This window comes from Salvelinus fontinalis, unplaced genomic scaffold (assembly GCF_029448725.1).
Source record: "Salvelinus fontinalis isolate EN_2023a unplaced genomic scaffold, ASM2944872v1 scaffold_0065, whole genome shotgun sequence".
Classification (NCBI taxonomy): domain Eukaryota; kingdom Metazoa; phylum Chordata; class Actinopteri; order Salmoniformes; family Salmonidae; genus Salvelinus; species Salvelinus fontinalis.
The window spans coordinates 176,504-193,565 of NW_026600274.1; the positions used below are offsets into that span (position 1 = coordinate 176,504).

Below are 17,062 nucleotides of genomic sequence, written 5' to 3' on the forward strand. Positions count from 1 at the left end.
CCGACCCGTTTAAGGTTAGAATGAATGTACTTCGATTTTAGGACAGGGGTTGAGGGCAGCATCCACCCAGGAGGCGGTACCTGTGATTGAATACACCTTTCATGGTCATGGACACATTGGCGGTGTTGGACATGGGGCGGCAGGTAACCTAGTGGTTAGAGCGTTGGGCCAGTAACCGAAAGATTGTTGGCTCGAATCCCCGCGCTGACAAGGTATAAGTCTCTCCTTCTGTAACAAGGCAGTTATCCCGCTGTTCCCAGGTCCCACGTCATTGTAAATAAGAATTTGTTCTTGCCTACTTACATAAAAGTTTTTAATTTTTAATGACTGCATCAAAACCGTGATGTATCATGTGTAAATTGTGACCAACTGATCTACAAATAGTATCGAGTATTTATTATGCAAGATTATTTGTATTAGTCAGTCTCGCCTTAAGTCGGCTGCATTGCCGAACACTCAGAGAAAGCGTTGCAGTGGAGAACTAGCGGTCTTTGACAGTAATACCACAGATATGACAGCTGCGGTTCTGCAGTTTGAGAAACAATCTGACAATAACGAAGCAATTCATAACACGAAACCTTACAAAACAAACCCTTTACTTTTACGATGCAATACGTATCCATTTAGAACTATAAGCAATGAAGTAAATTCATACCGTAAGACACTTTTATTCTGATTGCCTATTTGATGAACTACTACTACAATGCATTCGAACGATTCTACTTTTCAGATTTTACCGATTACTTCCCGACGCTCCCTTGACGTGGAGTAGCGTCATTGCGGAAGTAGCTAAGTCTACGTGGGGAAGGAAGGTTGGCGTGTTCGTGTTTGAACTAAACTCTGCCTAAAACACGATAAATGTGCAACCTACGGAACCTACAATAACCCTACCGCGCCTCGCCAAGTCTTCAAACAACCTCCCCGCCCGCTAGCTGAATGGCCTTGTACGGCCAGGGCGTGTAGATCCGATGGGAGGGCCAGCCGGGTAGTTCCCTGTAATGCTTCGGTGGCTGCGGCAGTCTCTTAGGCAGGTGTCTAGTCTGATGGCCCGGAGACCAGCGCTTGTCTGCGGGGCGATACTGCTGAGCGTCCTGCTACTACTGGCTGTTACATTTACCTGCAGGTAGGTAACATCGTTGTGATGGTTGGTCATCTACCGTAAGTTATCCGTGGTTTTCAGTGACAAACCCCCAGGAATTTCAGTGTTGTTGTGGCCCTGAACAAGCTCACCTGATTCACAAGGGCTTGATGATTAGTTGACAAGTTGAATCAGGTGTGCTAGCTCTGGACTAGATCAAATACATGGAACAACTGGGGGTCCCCGAGGAGAGGTAAACCCCCCTGATCTAGCTATCTGTCCAGCCAACTGCTGGTTAACGTTACAACTTCAGCCTGTGTGCTAACAGTTATGGTTAGCCATCAGATCCGACAAATTGATTACAACTGCACTAGGGTCGAACAGCATTGCTGTGTAGATTAACACACCACGGAGTCGGTGCGAGATATGGCTCGGGAAAACGTACCTCAATCCAGGCATTAGAAATGCGTTGTGCTCCTAATTGTCCCATTAGAGAAGATGCTAGTTTTAAGCGGTCGTTCAATCTGCTTGGTATAACAGTTGGAATAATGGGACATTTCGAAATACAACTAATTTCTCATCCCTGGATTGAGGTACGTTTTCCGATCCACGTCTCTCACCGGCTTAATCTACAGAAGAATGCTGTCTGATCCTCGTGCAGCTGTAAGTAAGCGGGTCGGATCTGCTGGGTAACTTTTATAGGTAGAGAACAGTCTAGGCTAACTCACCTGCAGTGTGTTTGATGTGGAAATCAGAGGCTCATTGGTTGGATATCTACCTAGACATGTAACTTCCGCCTTTGTTTGGGTCGCTAGTGGTGTAGTAGATTGAACAGTGACGTGTTCAGTGTGCGTTCTAATCTAGACAGCTGTTTAGGGTCTGTTTTCTATTAAACATTGCAGTGCAGCTTGCTAGATCACTGTGTTTGTGGCTTTCTGTTCATAAACACTGGACCCATAGCCTACAGTGGGAGGCCATCATTGTTGTGTTTTGTTTGTCCGTATTGCCTGTCTCATGTCCTGCTGCTTGTCGTCAGAGACTGACTGTCTGCCAGTCGCCTGTCTCATGTCCTGCTGCTTGTCGTCAGAGACTGACTGTCTGCCAGTCGCCTGTCTCATGTCCTACTGCTTGTCGTCAGAGACTGACTGTCTGCCAGTCGCCTGTCTCATGTCCTGCTGCTTGTCGTCAGAGACTGTCTGTCTGCCAGTCGCCTGTCTCATGTCCTGCTGCTTGTCATCAGAGACTGACTGTCTGCCAGTCGCCTGTCTCATGTCCTGCTGCTTGTCGTCATAGCCAGCAGCATACCACCCTGCATACCACTGCTGGCTTGCTTCTGAAGCTAAGCAGGGTTGGTCCTGGTCAGTCCCTGGATGGGAGACCAGATGCTGCTGGAAGTGGTGTTGGAGGGCCAGTAGGAGGCACTCTTTCCTCTGGTCTAAAAAATATCCCAATGCCCCAGGGCAGTGATTGGGGACACTGTCCTGTATAGGGTGCCATCTTTCGGATGGGACGTTAAACGGGTGTCCTGACTCTCTGAGGTCATTAAAGATCCCATGGCACTTATCGTAAGAGTAGGGGTGTTAACCCCGGTGTCCTGGCTAAATTCCCAATCTGGCCCTCAAACCATCATGGTCACCTAATAATCCCCAGTTTACAATTGGCTCATTCATCCCCCTCCTCTCCCCTGTAACTATTCCCCAGGTCGTTGCTGCAAATGAGAACGTGTTCTCAGTCAACTTACCTGGTAAAATAACGGTAAAATAAAAATAAATAAAAAAATAAATAGAGAGACTGACTGTCTGCCGTGTACTTCTAGCAGTTGTCAGAGATTCTGTCTTCAGGCTGTCAGACATACTTATGGTCCTAGGAGATATAAATATTGTTTCTCCCGTGGGAGTGTAAAGGATGTGAAATGGCTAGCTAGTTAGTGGGTACGCGCTAGTAGCGTTTCAATCAGTTACGTCACTTGCTCTGAAACCTAGAAGTAGTGTTGCCCCTTGCTCTGCAAGGGCCGCGGCTTTTGTGGAGCGATGGGTAACGATGCTTCGTGAGTGACTGTTGTTGATGTGTGCAGAGGGTCCCTGGTTCGCGCCCGTGTCGGGGCGAGGGGACGTACTAAAGTTATACTGTAACATTGATGCTGTTGACCCGGATCACTGGTTGCTGCGGAAAAGGAGGAGGTTGAAAGTGGGGTGAGTGTAACGGATGTGAAATGGCTAGCTAGTTAGCGGGTACGCGCTAGTAGCGTTTCAATCAGTTACGTCACTTGCTCTGAAACCTATTAGTAGTGTTGCCCCTTGCTCTGCAAGGGCCGTGGCCTTTGTGGAGCGATGGGTAACGATGCTTTGTGGGCGACCGTTGTTGATGTGTGCAGAGGGTCCCTGGTTCGCGCCCGTGTCGGGGCGAGGGGACGGTTTAAAGTTATACTGTTACAGGAGCCCCGGGTTCATATCACTTCTGGTCCTAGGAGACTTAAATGGTCATTTGGACTGAGTGGTTCTGGATGGACTGACATGTTAGAATGAGGAAAGCCTAGAGAAGACTCAATGTATGTTGTTACACACAGCTTGTTTCAAAACGAGACAAATGATAAACGACTTGTATGGAAGTCATTCCTGTCTCTTCCTAGCGTCTTTCTCTCCCTTTCTCCGGACACCCACCCCCTTGCATCCCTCTTCTCTCTCCTACCCGGGCTAAGAATGTGGTGGCGTCTTTCTCTCCCTCTCTCCGGCACCCACCCCCTTGCATCCCTCTTCTCCCTCCTAGCCGGGCTAAGAATGTGGTTGCGTCGGCGCGTCCCCCGGTGAGGTTCTTCTCTGCCGAGGCCCCTGTAGTGGACCTGTACCTGGGCCAGCTGGAGCAGGTGGAGAGGTTGAGGGGCGCGGCAGAGGTGTCTGTCATCTTCTTCTACGCTCCCTGGTGTGCTCACTCCATCGCCGCTCGCCACGAGGTCCAGGAGGTCGCACGGAGGCTGGTCAAACAGGTACACACACACACACACACACACACACACACACACACACACACACACACACACACACACACACACACACACACACACAGGAATACACGCTCACACTCCATCGCCACTCGCCAAGAGGTCGCCCAGGGGCTGGCCAGACAGGCAGGGAACTGCACATTCTGGACTGGCTTATAGTGCTGAGGGATGGTTCAGAACAGGGTTCTGTGTTCATTAGTCACAGACCGTTGCAAAACGTTTGGCTTGTTGCAAAACCTTTTGCAATGGAAACCGTTTACTGCTCAGGAAGCAAACAGGGTGGGACCTTCTTGAATTTGTTGTGTAGAAACCTGTTTTCATTGCAAAATGTTTTCCATTTGGAGGAAGCGGTTTCTGTTGCTAAATGTTTTGCAACAGACCAAATGTTTTAGCAACGGTTTTCAACAAATGAATACACCCCTGGTCTATTGCACAGCTACAGTATGGTGCTATATAGGCTGGGTGCCAGTCTGTTTCTACTGTAGACAGCACAACTCAATACACCTCAGAGTTACTGTACTAAATGATTATAAATGTGACTCCTTGTCTGTGCAGGTGGTGTGCTGTGGTCTTATTCTGTCTCTGCTGTCTGCACTGTTTGTACAGGTGCAGTTTGTGGCAGTGAACTGTTGGTGGAGCCAGGGGAAATGCAGGAAACAGAAGAGCTTCTACCAATACCCTGTCATCCACCTGTTCTACAAGAGGTAAGGGAGATACAGTCTAGTTGCTCTATATCTATACCCTGTCATCCACCTGTTCTACAAGAGGTAAGGGAGATACAGTCTAGTTGCTCTATATATACCCTGTCATCCACCTGTTCTAGAGGGAGAATCTAGTCTATTCATTTTATATCTAGAGGGAGAATCTAGTCTATTCATTTTATATCTAGAGGGAGAATCTAGTATATTCATGTTGTGTCTTGTTTGGTTGTTACTGTCGTTGTGATAATCTTCTGTTTACTTTATAAGGTATTATTCCCCCTCTATCCATGTAATCTTCATTCTGACTCTAAATGGGCCCTCCTACTCTGACATGTCTGATACATAGAACCTGTTGTATCTGACTCTCCCCTGTCTGTCTCTGGAGGTTTGGCCCTATAGAATACAAAGGTCCGTTCACGGCTTCCTATGTAGAGAGGTTCATCCTGAGAGTCATCACCCCACTGACCTACCTACCATCACGAGCCACACTACAAGACTTCCTGTCTTATCATGAGGTATGGGGGGGTTGATGCTGAAGGGAATAAGAAGATGGGTAGAGCAGGGAAACAGAGATGAGAGGAAATGAGTGTTTTGCTCTGGGTGTTATTTTCTGTTGTTAGAGAGAAAGACAGAGTTCTATGTGACAATATCTCAAATGGAACCCTGTTCCCTTTGTCGTGTGCTACTATGGTTAACTGTAGGACACTATATAGGGAAAACGGGTGCCATTTGTGAGTGGTCCGCTAGGTGTGGTGTACCTGTGGGTCAGGTGTAGTGTACGGTATGGTGGAGGGTGTTGAGGAGCTGCTTAGCCAGTTTCTTGTTTAATCCTTTCTGCAGTGCCTCTGTCTCTCACAACAGAGAGCCTGGTTTGTTTTGCTAGCAGGGTTTAGCCTGTAGATATGACTGAGATAAAAGTTAGTGCTTATCACATGGCTGACTGCTTCTACTGTTCTATGACCCTGTGATGTCACAGTACCTTTCCCATAATGCCCAGGTTGAACAGATATCCTGTTTGGAGGATTCACAGAATCAGGAGGGAATAAACAGGAAATCCAGAATCCTCTAACCAAGGTTTCTGGGAAAACCTTTGAATTTTGAGGAAGTTACTGGATTTTTGCAACCCAAGTCACGTGTTTCTTGTCTGTTCTCCTCTCCTGCCTCCCAGCCGGGGGTAGTGGGTTATTTCCAGTTCAACTCTTCTCCTCAGCCTCCCGGCTACATCACATACCTCTCCTCAGCTCTGCAGGCCTTGAAGAGAGGTAAGCTAACCGCTACATGCTAACTCCCTAAAGCCCTGAAGAGAAGTAAGCTAACCGCTACATGCTAACTGGCTAACTCCCTAAAGCCCTGATGAGAGGTAAGCTAACTGCCACATGCTAACTCCCAAAAGCCCTGAAGAGAGGTAAGCTAACCACTACTGGCTAACTCCCTAAAGCCCTGAAGAGAGGTAAGCTAACCGCTACATGCTAACTGGCTAACTCCCTAAAGCCCCGAAGAGAGGTAACCTAAACATTAACATCCATGTTGTCCCAATATTTTACAATTATTACATTTCTGGATTTCCTCTCCTTGACGGGAGATGGATAAATGTAAGTCCTCTAATCCAGTGTCTCTTTCATAACCGCTACTCACTGGGTTTTGCTGCTGGAGTAGAATGTCATAGCCATTGAAATAGAATGAATAGACCAGACTTGGAAGCTCTGCCCATAGCAAGGCCTGTTCTACTCATTCTAGTTCTGTGACCTATAGAAATGATTAGTGGCAAACCTGCATTAATAGAGGATGAATGAGGATGAATGAAAGCGTGTGTTGCTGTTCCCCGCTGCAGACTTCCGTGGTGCGGTGCGTTTCGGGGTGGTGACCAGTAGACAGGTGGCAGAGTCCATCTCAGTCAGAGATGACCAGACCGTCTACCTGCACCGACACTTCAACTCCTCATTGGTCAGTCCACACACACACACACACACACCCCTGTCTACCGACACGTCAACTCCTCATTGGTCAGTCAGCACACACACACACACACCTGTCTACCTACATGTCAACTCCTCATTGGTCAGTCAGCACACACACACCTTTCTACTGACACTTCAACTCCTCATTGGTCAGTCATCACACACACACACCCCTGTCTACTGATACTTCAACTTCTCATTTGTCAGTCAACACACACACACCCCTGTCTACCGACACGTCAACTCCTCATTGGTCAGTCCACACACACACCCCTGTCTACTGACACTTCAACTCCTCATTGGTCAGTCAACACACACACACCCCCTTGTCTACTGACACTTCAACTCCTCATTGGTCAGTCAACACACACACACACCCCTGTCTACTGACACTTCAACTCCTCATTGGTCAGTCCACACACACACACCCCTGTCTACTGACACAAACTACTCATTGGTCAGTCCACACACACACACACACCCCTGTCTACTGACACTTCAACTCCTCATTGGTCAGTCAACACACACACCCCTGTCTACTGACACTAACTACTCACTGCTCAGTGATGATGTCATCAGCACATGACAAACAGACTTGTCAGGGTCCAGAGTTTCTCGCAGTATCGCATTAGTGGAAACCAAGACTGTTCTCAGGGCAGACCTGGTTGTAGATAGATATGTTTGAGTCGCGTCGGGGACAATTTTAGCATTTTAGCTAACCCTAAACCTTTTCTTAACCTTAACCTAATTCTACTAACCCTCAACATTAATTATCTTAACCTGCTGGGAAAGGTCACTTCTGCTACTGAGCACCAGCAGGCCGGCCCTGAGAGCAGTCTTGTTTTCCTCTAATGCGATACAATGACTTTCTCCTGGTCGGGTCAAATGTTCAGGAAAAACTCCTGGTACTGTCATTTGTTCCTAAGGAGGTTTAGCTCTACCTTTCTGTCTCCCCGTCTCCCCCGTCTCTCCTCCCTCTCTCCCCCGTCTCTCCTCCCTCTCTCCCCCATCTCTCCTCCCTCTCTCCCCCGTCTCTCCCCCGTCTCTCCTCCCTCTCTCCCCCGTCTCTCCCCCGTCTCTCCCCCGTCTCTCCCCCGTCTCTCCCCCGTCTCTCCCCCGTCTCTCCCCCGTCTCTCCCCCCTCTCTCCTCCGTCTCTCCACCGTCTCCTCCCTCTCACCCCCGTCTCTCCACCGTCTCCTCCCTCTCTCCTCCCTCTCTCCCCCGTCTCTCCTCCCTCTCTCCCCCGTCTCTCCTCCCTCTCTCCCCCGTCTCTCCTCCCTCTCTCCCCCGTCTCTCCTCCCTCTCTCCCCCGTCTCTCCTCCCCCGTCTCCTCCGTCTCCTCCGTCTCCTCCCCCGTCTCCTCCGTCTCCTCCCCCGTCTCCTCCGTCTCCTCCCCCGTCTCCTCCGTCTCCTCCCCCGTCTCCTCCGTCTCTCCCCCGTCTCCCCCGTCTCCTCCCTCTCTCCTTGTCTCTCCTCCCTCTCTCCCCCGTCTCTCCCTCTATCCCCCGTCTCTCTCCTCTCCCTTGCCTCCTCTCTCCCCCGTCTCCTCCCTCTCTCTCCCTCTCTCCCCCGTCTCTCTCCTCTCCCCTCCCTCCCCCCTCAGATTTTCCCTAGCTGGGAGCGTAACTTCACCTCTGAAGGCATCTGTTCCTGGGTCTTTGAGCACCGCGAGACTGTCCTCCAATGGCTGGCGCCGACTGGCGCTAAGTCCCGCCTCCTAGAGCAGGAACTGACCAAAGGCCCTGCCCTCCTGCTCTTCCTGCCCCACAATCCCCTGGGGCTCGTTCCCGACCTGCTGCTGACGCAGGTGAGTCACCACGACAACAACGACGACCCTTACAACAACCACTACTACAATAAAAAAATAAACATTTTACTACAACATTTAATATTTTGATGTGATGAAGAAAAAAACATGTCTCAAGAACATCATTATGAATTGTTCTATCTAGATGGATTTAGTTAGATTAGATGACTTTAGATCTCTGAAGATGAGAATTTCTAAATCTCTCAATTTTTATATCCACATTAATTGAACTCTTCGACCCCCTCCCCCTTCTAGATTGCAGACGTCGCGGTTCGCTACCATTCCTGTAGCGACTCCCCTCACCACCACCACCCCTCTGACCACTCCTACTACAGTGGACCCTCCCAGCCCCTGTCCCCCCCTCTCTGCTGCCTCTCAGTGGTTCTGCCCAGGCCACACCCCCTCCTAGGCTCCACCTCCAGGGTGTGTGAGCTTTGTCTCAACCAGTCCCAGTCCAACCCGGGTCGCTCTCCCCTCTGCATCTTCCCCTCCCAGACATCAGGTGGTGCTGCCGTGCTCCAGTCCTACCTCAGACGATGCTGCCTACCTGTTGCTGTGACGGCAACGACGGTTGTCTGTAGTAACATCCTGAGTAGCTACAGCCCGTCGTCAGGTCGCTACAGTGCCTGTTGTAGAACTCTGGGACAGCTAGGGCTTTCCCTGCCCCCACAGCAGGGGCTAGGGCTAGACAACGAGGTGTTCGGGACACCCACTCCCTCACCGTCCTCCTCCCAGGACTCCTCCCCGTCCTCCCAGGACCAGGAAGCGGCCGGGATTAAAGGGCTGAGGTGTCGGACAAATAAGACGCTCAGGTTCTACATCCTGGACTCCGCCCTCCACTGGCCGCTGGCGGTGCGTCTCGGGGCGCTAGGCAACAACGAGATGGGTGGCGGTGGCCTGGGGGAGTTAGGAAGGTTGCTAGGCAATGGGACCGGTGATGGCGTACGGTCGTTTGCGACCATCGTGAACCTGAAGGATGAGGTGAACTACGTTCTGGACCACAGAGGAACTGCTACTGTTACAGAGTCACTGGGTGAGACTGGGGAGTTACTGGGTCAACTAGCTACTGTTACAGAGTCTCTGGGTAAGACTGGGGAGTTACTGGGTCAACTAGCTACTGTTACAGAGTCACTGGGTAAGACTGGGGAGTTACTGGGTCAACTAGCTACTGTTACAGAGCCTCTGGGTAAGACTGGGGAGTTACTGGGTCAACTAGCTACTGTTACAGAGTCACTGGGTAAGACTGGGGAGTTACTGGGTCAACTAGCTACTGTTACAGAGTCACTGGGTAAGACTGGGGAGTTACTGGGTCAACTAGCTACTGTTACAGAGTCACTGGGTAAGACTGGGGAGTTACTGGGTCAACTAGCTACTGTTACAGAGACACTGGGTAAGACTGGGGAGTTACTGGGTCAACTAGCTACTGTTACAGAGCCTCTGGGTAAGACTGGGGAGTTACTGGGTCAACTAGCTACTGTTACAGAGTCACTGGGTAAGACTGGGGAGTTACTGGGTCAACTAGCTACTGTTACAGAGTCACTGGGTAAGACTGGGGAGTTACTGGGTCAACTAGCTACTGTTACAGAGTCACTGGGTAAGACTGGGGAGTTACTGGGTCAACTAGCTACTGTTACAGAGCCTCTGGGTGAGACTGGGGAGTTACTGGGTCAACTAGCTACTGTTACAGAGTCACTGGGTAAGACTGGGGAGTTACTGGGTCAACTAGCTACTGTTCCAGAGTCACTGGGTAAGACTGGGGAGTTACTGGGTCAACTAGCTACTGTTACAGAGCCTCTGGGTACGACTGGGGAGTTACTGGGTCAACTAGCTACTGTTTCAGAGTCACTGGGTGAGACAGGGGAGTTACTGGGTCAACTAGCTACTGTTCCAGAGTCACTGGGTGAGACTGGGGAGTTACTGGGTCAACTAGCTACTGTTCCAGAGTCACTGGGTGAGACTGGGGAGTTACTGGGTCAACTAGCTACTGTTACAGAGTCTCTGGGTAAGACTGGGGAGTTACTGGGTCAACTAGCTACTGTTACAGAGTCACTGGGTAAGACTGGGGAGTTACTGGGTCAACTAGCTACTGTTACAGAGCCTCTGGGTAAGACTGGGGAGTTACTGGGTCAACTAGCTACTGTTACAGAGTCACTGGGTAAGACTGGGGAGTTACTGGGTCAACTAGCTACTGTTCCAGAGTCACTGGGTAAGACTGGGGAGTTACTGGGTCAACTAGCTACTGTTACAGAGCCTCTGGGTACGACTGGGGAGTTACTGGGTCAACTAGCTACTGTTTCAGAGTCACTGGGTGAGACAGGGGAGTTACTGGGTCAACTAGCTACTGTTCCAGAGTCACTGGGTGAGACTGGGGAGTTACTGGGTCAACTAGCTACTGTTCCAGAGTCACTGGGTGAGACTGGGGAGTTACTGGGTCAACTAGCTACTGTTACAGAGTCTCTGGGTAAGACTGGGGAGTTACTGGGTCAACTAGCTACTGTTACAGAGTCACTGGGTAAGACTGGGGAGTTACTGGGTCAACTAGCTACTGTTACAGAGTCACTGGGTAAGACTGGGGAGTTACTGGGTCAACTAGCTACTGTTCCAGAGTCACTGGGTGAGACTGGGGAGTTACTGGGTCAACTAGCTACTGTTCCAGAGTCACTGGGTGAGACTGGGGAGTTACTGGGTCAACTAGCTACTGTTCCAGAGTCACTGGGTACGACTGGGGAGTTACTGGGTCAACTAGCTACTGTTCCAGAGTCACTGGGTGAGACTGGGGAGTTACTGGGTCAACTAGCTACTGTTACAGAGTCACTGGGTGAGACTGGGGAATTACTGGGTCAACTAGCTACTGTTCCAGAGTCACTGGGTGAGACTGGGGAGTTACTGGGTCAACTAGCTACTGTTACAGAGCCTCTGAGGAGTTACTGGGTCAACTAGCTCCTGTTACAGAGCCTCTGGGTAAGACTGGGGAGTTACTGGGTCAACTAGCTACTGTTACAGAGCCTCTGGGTAAGACTGGGGAGTTACTGGGTCAACTAGCTACTGTTACAGAGCCTCTGGGTAAGACTGGGGAGTTACTGGGTCAACTAGCTACTGTTACAGAGTCTCTGGGTAAGACTGGGGAGTAACTGGGTCAACTAGCTACTGTTACAGAGCCTCTGGGGAGTTACTGGGTCAACTAGCTACTGTTAGAGTTACTGGGTCAACTAGCTGCTGTTACAGAGTCTCTGGGGAATTACTGGGTCAACTAGCTGCTGTTACAGAGTCTCTGGGGAGTTACTGGGTCAACTAGCTACTGTTACAGAGCCTCTGGGGAGTTACTGGGTCAACTAGCTACTGTTACAGAGTCACTGGGTGAGACTGGGGAGTTACTGGGTCAACTAGCTACTGTTACAGAGCCCCTGGGGAGTTACTGGGTCAACTAGCTACTGTTACAGAGCCTCTGGGGAGTTACTGGGTCAACTAGCTACTGTTACAGAGTCTCTGGGGAGTTACTGGGTCAACTAGCTACTGTTCCAGAGCCTCTGGGTAAGACTGGGTCAACTAGCTACTGTTACAGAGTCTCTGGGGAGTTACTGGGTCAACTAGCTACTGTTACAGAGCCTCTGGGTGAGACTGGGTCAACTAGCTACTGTTACAGAGTCTCTGGGGAGTTACTGGGTCAACTAGCTCCTGTTACAGAGCCTCTGGGTGAGACTGGGTCAACTAGCTACTGTTACAGAGTCTCTGGGGAGTTACTGGGTCAACTAGCTCCTGTTACAGAGCCTCTGGGGAGTTACTGGGTCAACTAGCTCCTGTTACAGAGCCTCTGGGGAGTTACTGGGTCAACTAGCTGCTGTTACAGAGTCTCTGGGTGAGACTGGGGAGTTACTGGGTCAACTAGCTACTGTTACAGAGTCTCTGGGGAGTTACTGGGTCAACTAGATCCTGTTACAGAGTCTCTGGGGAGTTACTGGGTCAACTAGCTCCTGTTACAGAGCCTCTGGGGAGTTACTGGGTCAACTAGCTCCTGTTACAGAGTCACTGGGGAGTTACTGGGTCAACTAGCTACTGTTACAGAGCCTCTGGGTGAGACTGGGGAGTTACTGGGTCAACTAGCTACTGTTACAGAGCCTCTGGGGAGTTACTGGGTCAACTAGCTACTGTTACAGAGTCACTGGGGAGTTACTGGGTCAACTAGCTACTGTTACAGAGCCTCTGGGGAGTTACTGGGTCAACTAGCTACTGTTACAGAGCCTTTGGGGAGTTTCTGGGTCAACTAGCTACTGTTACAGAGTCACTGGGGAGTTACTGGGTCAACTAGCTCCTGTTACAGAGTCACTGGGGAGTTACTGGGTCAACTAGCTCCTGTTACAGAGTCACTGGGGAGTTACAGGGTCAACTAGCTACTGTTACAGAGCCTCTGGGGAGTTACTGGGTCAACTAGCTACTGTTACAGAGCCACTGGGGAGTTACTGGGTCAACTAGCTACTGTTACAGAGCCTCTGGGTACGACTGGGGAGTTACTGGGTCAACTAGCTCCTGTTACAGAGTCTCTGGGGAGTTACTGGGTCAACTAGCTACTGTTACAGAGTCTCTGGGGAGTTACTGGGTCAACTAGCTCCTGTTACAGAGTCTCTGGGGAGTTAATGGGTCAACTAGCTACTGTTACAGAGTCACTGGGGAGTTACTGGGTCAACTAGCTACTGTTACAGAGCCTCTGGGTGAGACTGGGGAGTTACTGGGTCAACTAGCTCCTGTTACAGAGTCTCTGGGGAGTTACTGGGTCAACTAGCTCCTGTTACAGAGTCTATGGGGAGTTACTGGGTCAACTAGCTACTGTTACAGAGCCTCTGGGTCAACTAGCTGCTGTTACAGAGCCTCTGGGGAGTAACTGGGTCAACTAGCTACTGTTACAGAGCCTCTGGGGAGTTTCTGGGTCAACTAGCTACTGTTACAGAGTCACTGGGGAGTTACTGGGTCAACTAGCTACTGTTACAGAGTCACTGGGGAGTTACTGGGTCAACTAGCTACTGTTACAGAGCCTCTGGGGAGTTACTGGGCCAACTAGCTACTGTTACAGAGTCACTGGGGAGTTACAGGGTCAACTAGCTACTGTTACAGAGCCTCTGGGGAGTTACTGGGTCAACTAGCTACTGTTACAGAGCCTCGGGAGTTACTGGGTCAACTAGCTCCTGTTACAGAGTCTCTGGGGAGTTACTGGGTCAACTAGCTACTGTTACAGAGCCTCTGGGTCAACTAGCTGCTGTTACAGAGCCTCTGGGCCAACTAGCTACTGTTACAGAGTCACTGGGTAAGACTGGGGAGTTACTGGGTCAACTAGCTGCTGTTACAGAGTCACTGGGTAAGACTGGGGAGTTACTGTGTCAACTAGCTCCTGTTACAGAGCCTCTGGGGAGTTACTGGGTCAACTAGCTACTGTTACAGAGTCTCTGGGTCAACTAGCTACTGTTAGAGAGTCTCTGGGTCAACTAGCTACTGTTAGAGAGTCTCTGGGTCAACTAGCTACTGTTAGAGAGTCTCTGGGTCAACTAGCTACTGTTAGAGAGTCTCTGGGTCAACTAGCTACTGTTAGAGAGTCTCTGGGTCAACTAGCTACTGTTACAGAGCCTCTGGGTAAGACTGGGGAGTTACTGTGTCAACTAGCTCCTGTTACAGAGTCTCTGGGGAGTTACTGGGTCAACTAGCTCCTGTTACAGAGTCTCTGGGGAGTTACTGGGTCAACTAGCTCCTGTTCCAGAGTCTCTGGGGAGTTACTGGGTCAACTAGCTCCTGTTCCAGAGTCTCTGGGGAGTTGCTGGGTCAACTAGCTACTGTTCCAGAGTCTTTGGGGAGTTGCTGGGTCAACTAGCTACTGTTCCAGAGTCTTTGGGGAGTTACTGGGTCAACTAGCTACTGTTACAGAGTCTCTGGGGAGTTACTGGGTCAACTAGCTCCTGTTCCAGAGTCTCTGGGGAGTTACTGGGTCAACTAGCTACTGTTACAGAGTCTCTGGGTCAACTAGCTCCTGTTCCAGAGTCTCTGTCTAGTTGGAAACAGACCTGGGTTTAAATACCATTTTAAAGTCAATTTAAATTCTGCAGCTGTGCTTGATTGAGCTTGCCTGGCTAAATGGACCAATAGAAAAGTCCTGAAACTGCAAACCCCACCCATCTGGCACTCCAGGCAGGCTAAAGCAAAGCATTTGAAAGATACTAAAGGAGCCAGCTTTACTCGTGTGTGTGTGTGTGTGTGTCTTCTTGCCCCTCCAGAGTTGTTCATCAGGAACTTCAGCACCCCCCACAGCCCACTGCAGAGACGCCTGGTGGGGAAGAGAGAGGAGGAGGAGGAGAGGCCCCAGAAGAGACCCCTCATCTCAGAGCTGACCACCTCCTCTTTCCTTAGTACTGTTATGGATCCTCACAGGGTGGGTGAGAGAGAGGAGACAGCCAGGGAGAGGGAGGGGGAGGATAAAGGAGAGAGAGAGGAGGATAAAGGAGAGAGAGAGGAGGATAAAGGAGAGAGAGAGGAGGATAAAGGAGAGAGAGAGGAGGAGAAAGGAGAGAGAGAGGAGGAGAAAGGAGAGAGAGAGGAGGAGAAAGGAGAGGGTGGATGGTCCTCACCCCACCTCACACTGGTTTAACATCATAATAACCGTGTGATTTGATTTGACCTTTAACTTCTTTTGGCTCAAATCTCGTTAACGGGATCGATTTGACAATAGCCAGTGAAAACTCCAGGGCGCCAAATTCAAACAACAGAAATCTGATAATTGAAATCAAATGCACTAGGTCCAGACTAAGGACTATTTGACGTGTTGTGTTCTCCAGGATGTGCTGCTGTTCTACTACAGTCAGTGGTGTGGCTACTGCTCTGTTCTAAACCACGTCATCATCCAGCTGGCTAGAATGTTCCATGGAAACAGCACCGTCACCATCGCCAGGTAGGGCTGGCTGGCAGGCAGATTGGGTGACTGACTGACTGACTGACTGGTTGGCTGGTTGGCTGACCGGTTGACTGACTAGCTGGCTGGCTGGCTGGCTGACTAGCTGGCTGGTTGGGGGGGTTGTTTCTATTTTGTGACGTAGTGCTGAATTGGGTTGTTGATTGGTTTCTGTTTTATTTAGCTTTTTTACATTCCAGTGATATTCAACTGTTAAACTTCCTGTAGTAACAGGATGTGACGTCATACTGTCTCTGTGTGTAGGGTGAATGTGGCGCGTAACGACCTGCCGTGGGAGTTCATGGTGGATCAGTTCCCCTCTGTCCTCCTCTTCCCCAGACACAGGTGAGACAGAACACATACCTGTATGTACATGACCTGCTTAGACTGTTGTTGAATACCCTGTTCTCTTTGTACTGAACAAGACCTGTTGTTGAATACGCTGTTCTCTTTGTACTGAACAAGACCTGTTGTTGAATACGCTGTTCTCTTTGTACTGAACAAGACCTGTTGTTGAATACCCTGTTCTCTTTGTTCTAAACAAGACCTGTTGTTGAATACCCTGTTATCTTTGTTCTAAACAAGACCTGTTGTTGAATACCCTGTTCTCTTTGTTCTAAACAAGACCTGTTGTTGAATACCCTGTTCTCTTTGTACTGAACAAGACCTGTTGTTGAATACCCTGTTCTCTTTGTACTGAACAAGACCTGTTGTTGAATACCCTGTTCTCTTTGTACTGAACAAGACCTGTTGTTGAATACCCTGTTCTCTTTGTACTGAACAAGACCTGTTGTTGAATACCCTGTTCTCTTTGTTCTAAACAAGACCTGTTGTTGAATACCCTGTTCTCTTTGTACTGAACAAGACCTGTTGTTGAATACCCTGTTCTCTTTGTTCTAAACAAGACCTGTTGTTGAATACCCTGTTCTCTTTGTACTGAACAAGACCTGTTGTTGAATACGCTGTTCTCTTTGTTCTAAACAAGACCTGTTGGCTTTGATTCACTAATATGGAAAGATATCCCACAGCCTCTCATGCCTCATTTAGTTAAACTAACCAGTCTTATGTTACTTCCTGACTCTCTTCGTCTCTTAGGAAACACCTGTCCGTCAAGTTCCCGGAGGACACGCCCATCACTCTCCCCACCCTATTACGCTTCATCCTGAAGCACTGCGACTCCGCCCACCAGCCAATGAAAGCAGACGGATCAGACCCTAAGCCTCACGTTCTCCTCAAGGCGGAGTTCCGCGCTCTACAAGGAGAAGTCCAGACATTACATCGTGCACGCCAGCGCCTCTCCAACCAACTGGCCCAGCTATGGCGAGACAACCGGCGGTTATCCTTCGACGCCGTGGCCCTGGAGACCCACAATGCACTGCTGCAGTCCCAGAATGGCGAGCTGCAACGTGAGAGGCTGAGCCTAGTGGAGCAACACAAGGAGAAGAGTCGTCAGTTAGGGGAGGCGGTCAGGAGACTACAGGAACTAGCAGACGCATCAGAGAACCTTCTCACTGAGAATACACTGCTGAGGGTTTTACTGGGAGCCCTGAGAGCCAGGGAGACAGAGACAGAGGAGGAGGAGGAGACAGAGGAG

The 17,062-nt window shown here is 49.9% G+C and overlaps 1 protein-coding gene across 1 annotated transcript; it reads left to right on the plus strand.

The window, feature by feature from the left end:
• Positions 1–698: 698 nt before the first annotated feature.
• LOC129842773 (thioredoxin domain-containing protein 11-like) lies at positions 699–17,062 on the plus strand (the record flags this gene model as incomplete). Its single annotated transcript, XM_055911415.1, has 12 exons — positions 699–1,123; positions 3,845–4,061; positions 4,683–4,780; positions 5,163–5,292; positions 5,946–6,039; positions 6,609–6,721; positions 8,340–8,543; positions 8,799–9,576; positions 14,798–14,952; positions 15,356–15,468; positions 15,733–15,813; positions 16,564–17,062. Coding segments are annotated over exons 1-12 (2,607 nt in total), but the record flags the coding sequence as incomplete, so codon positions are not given.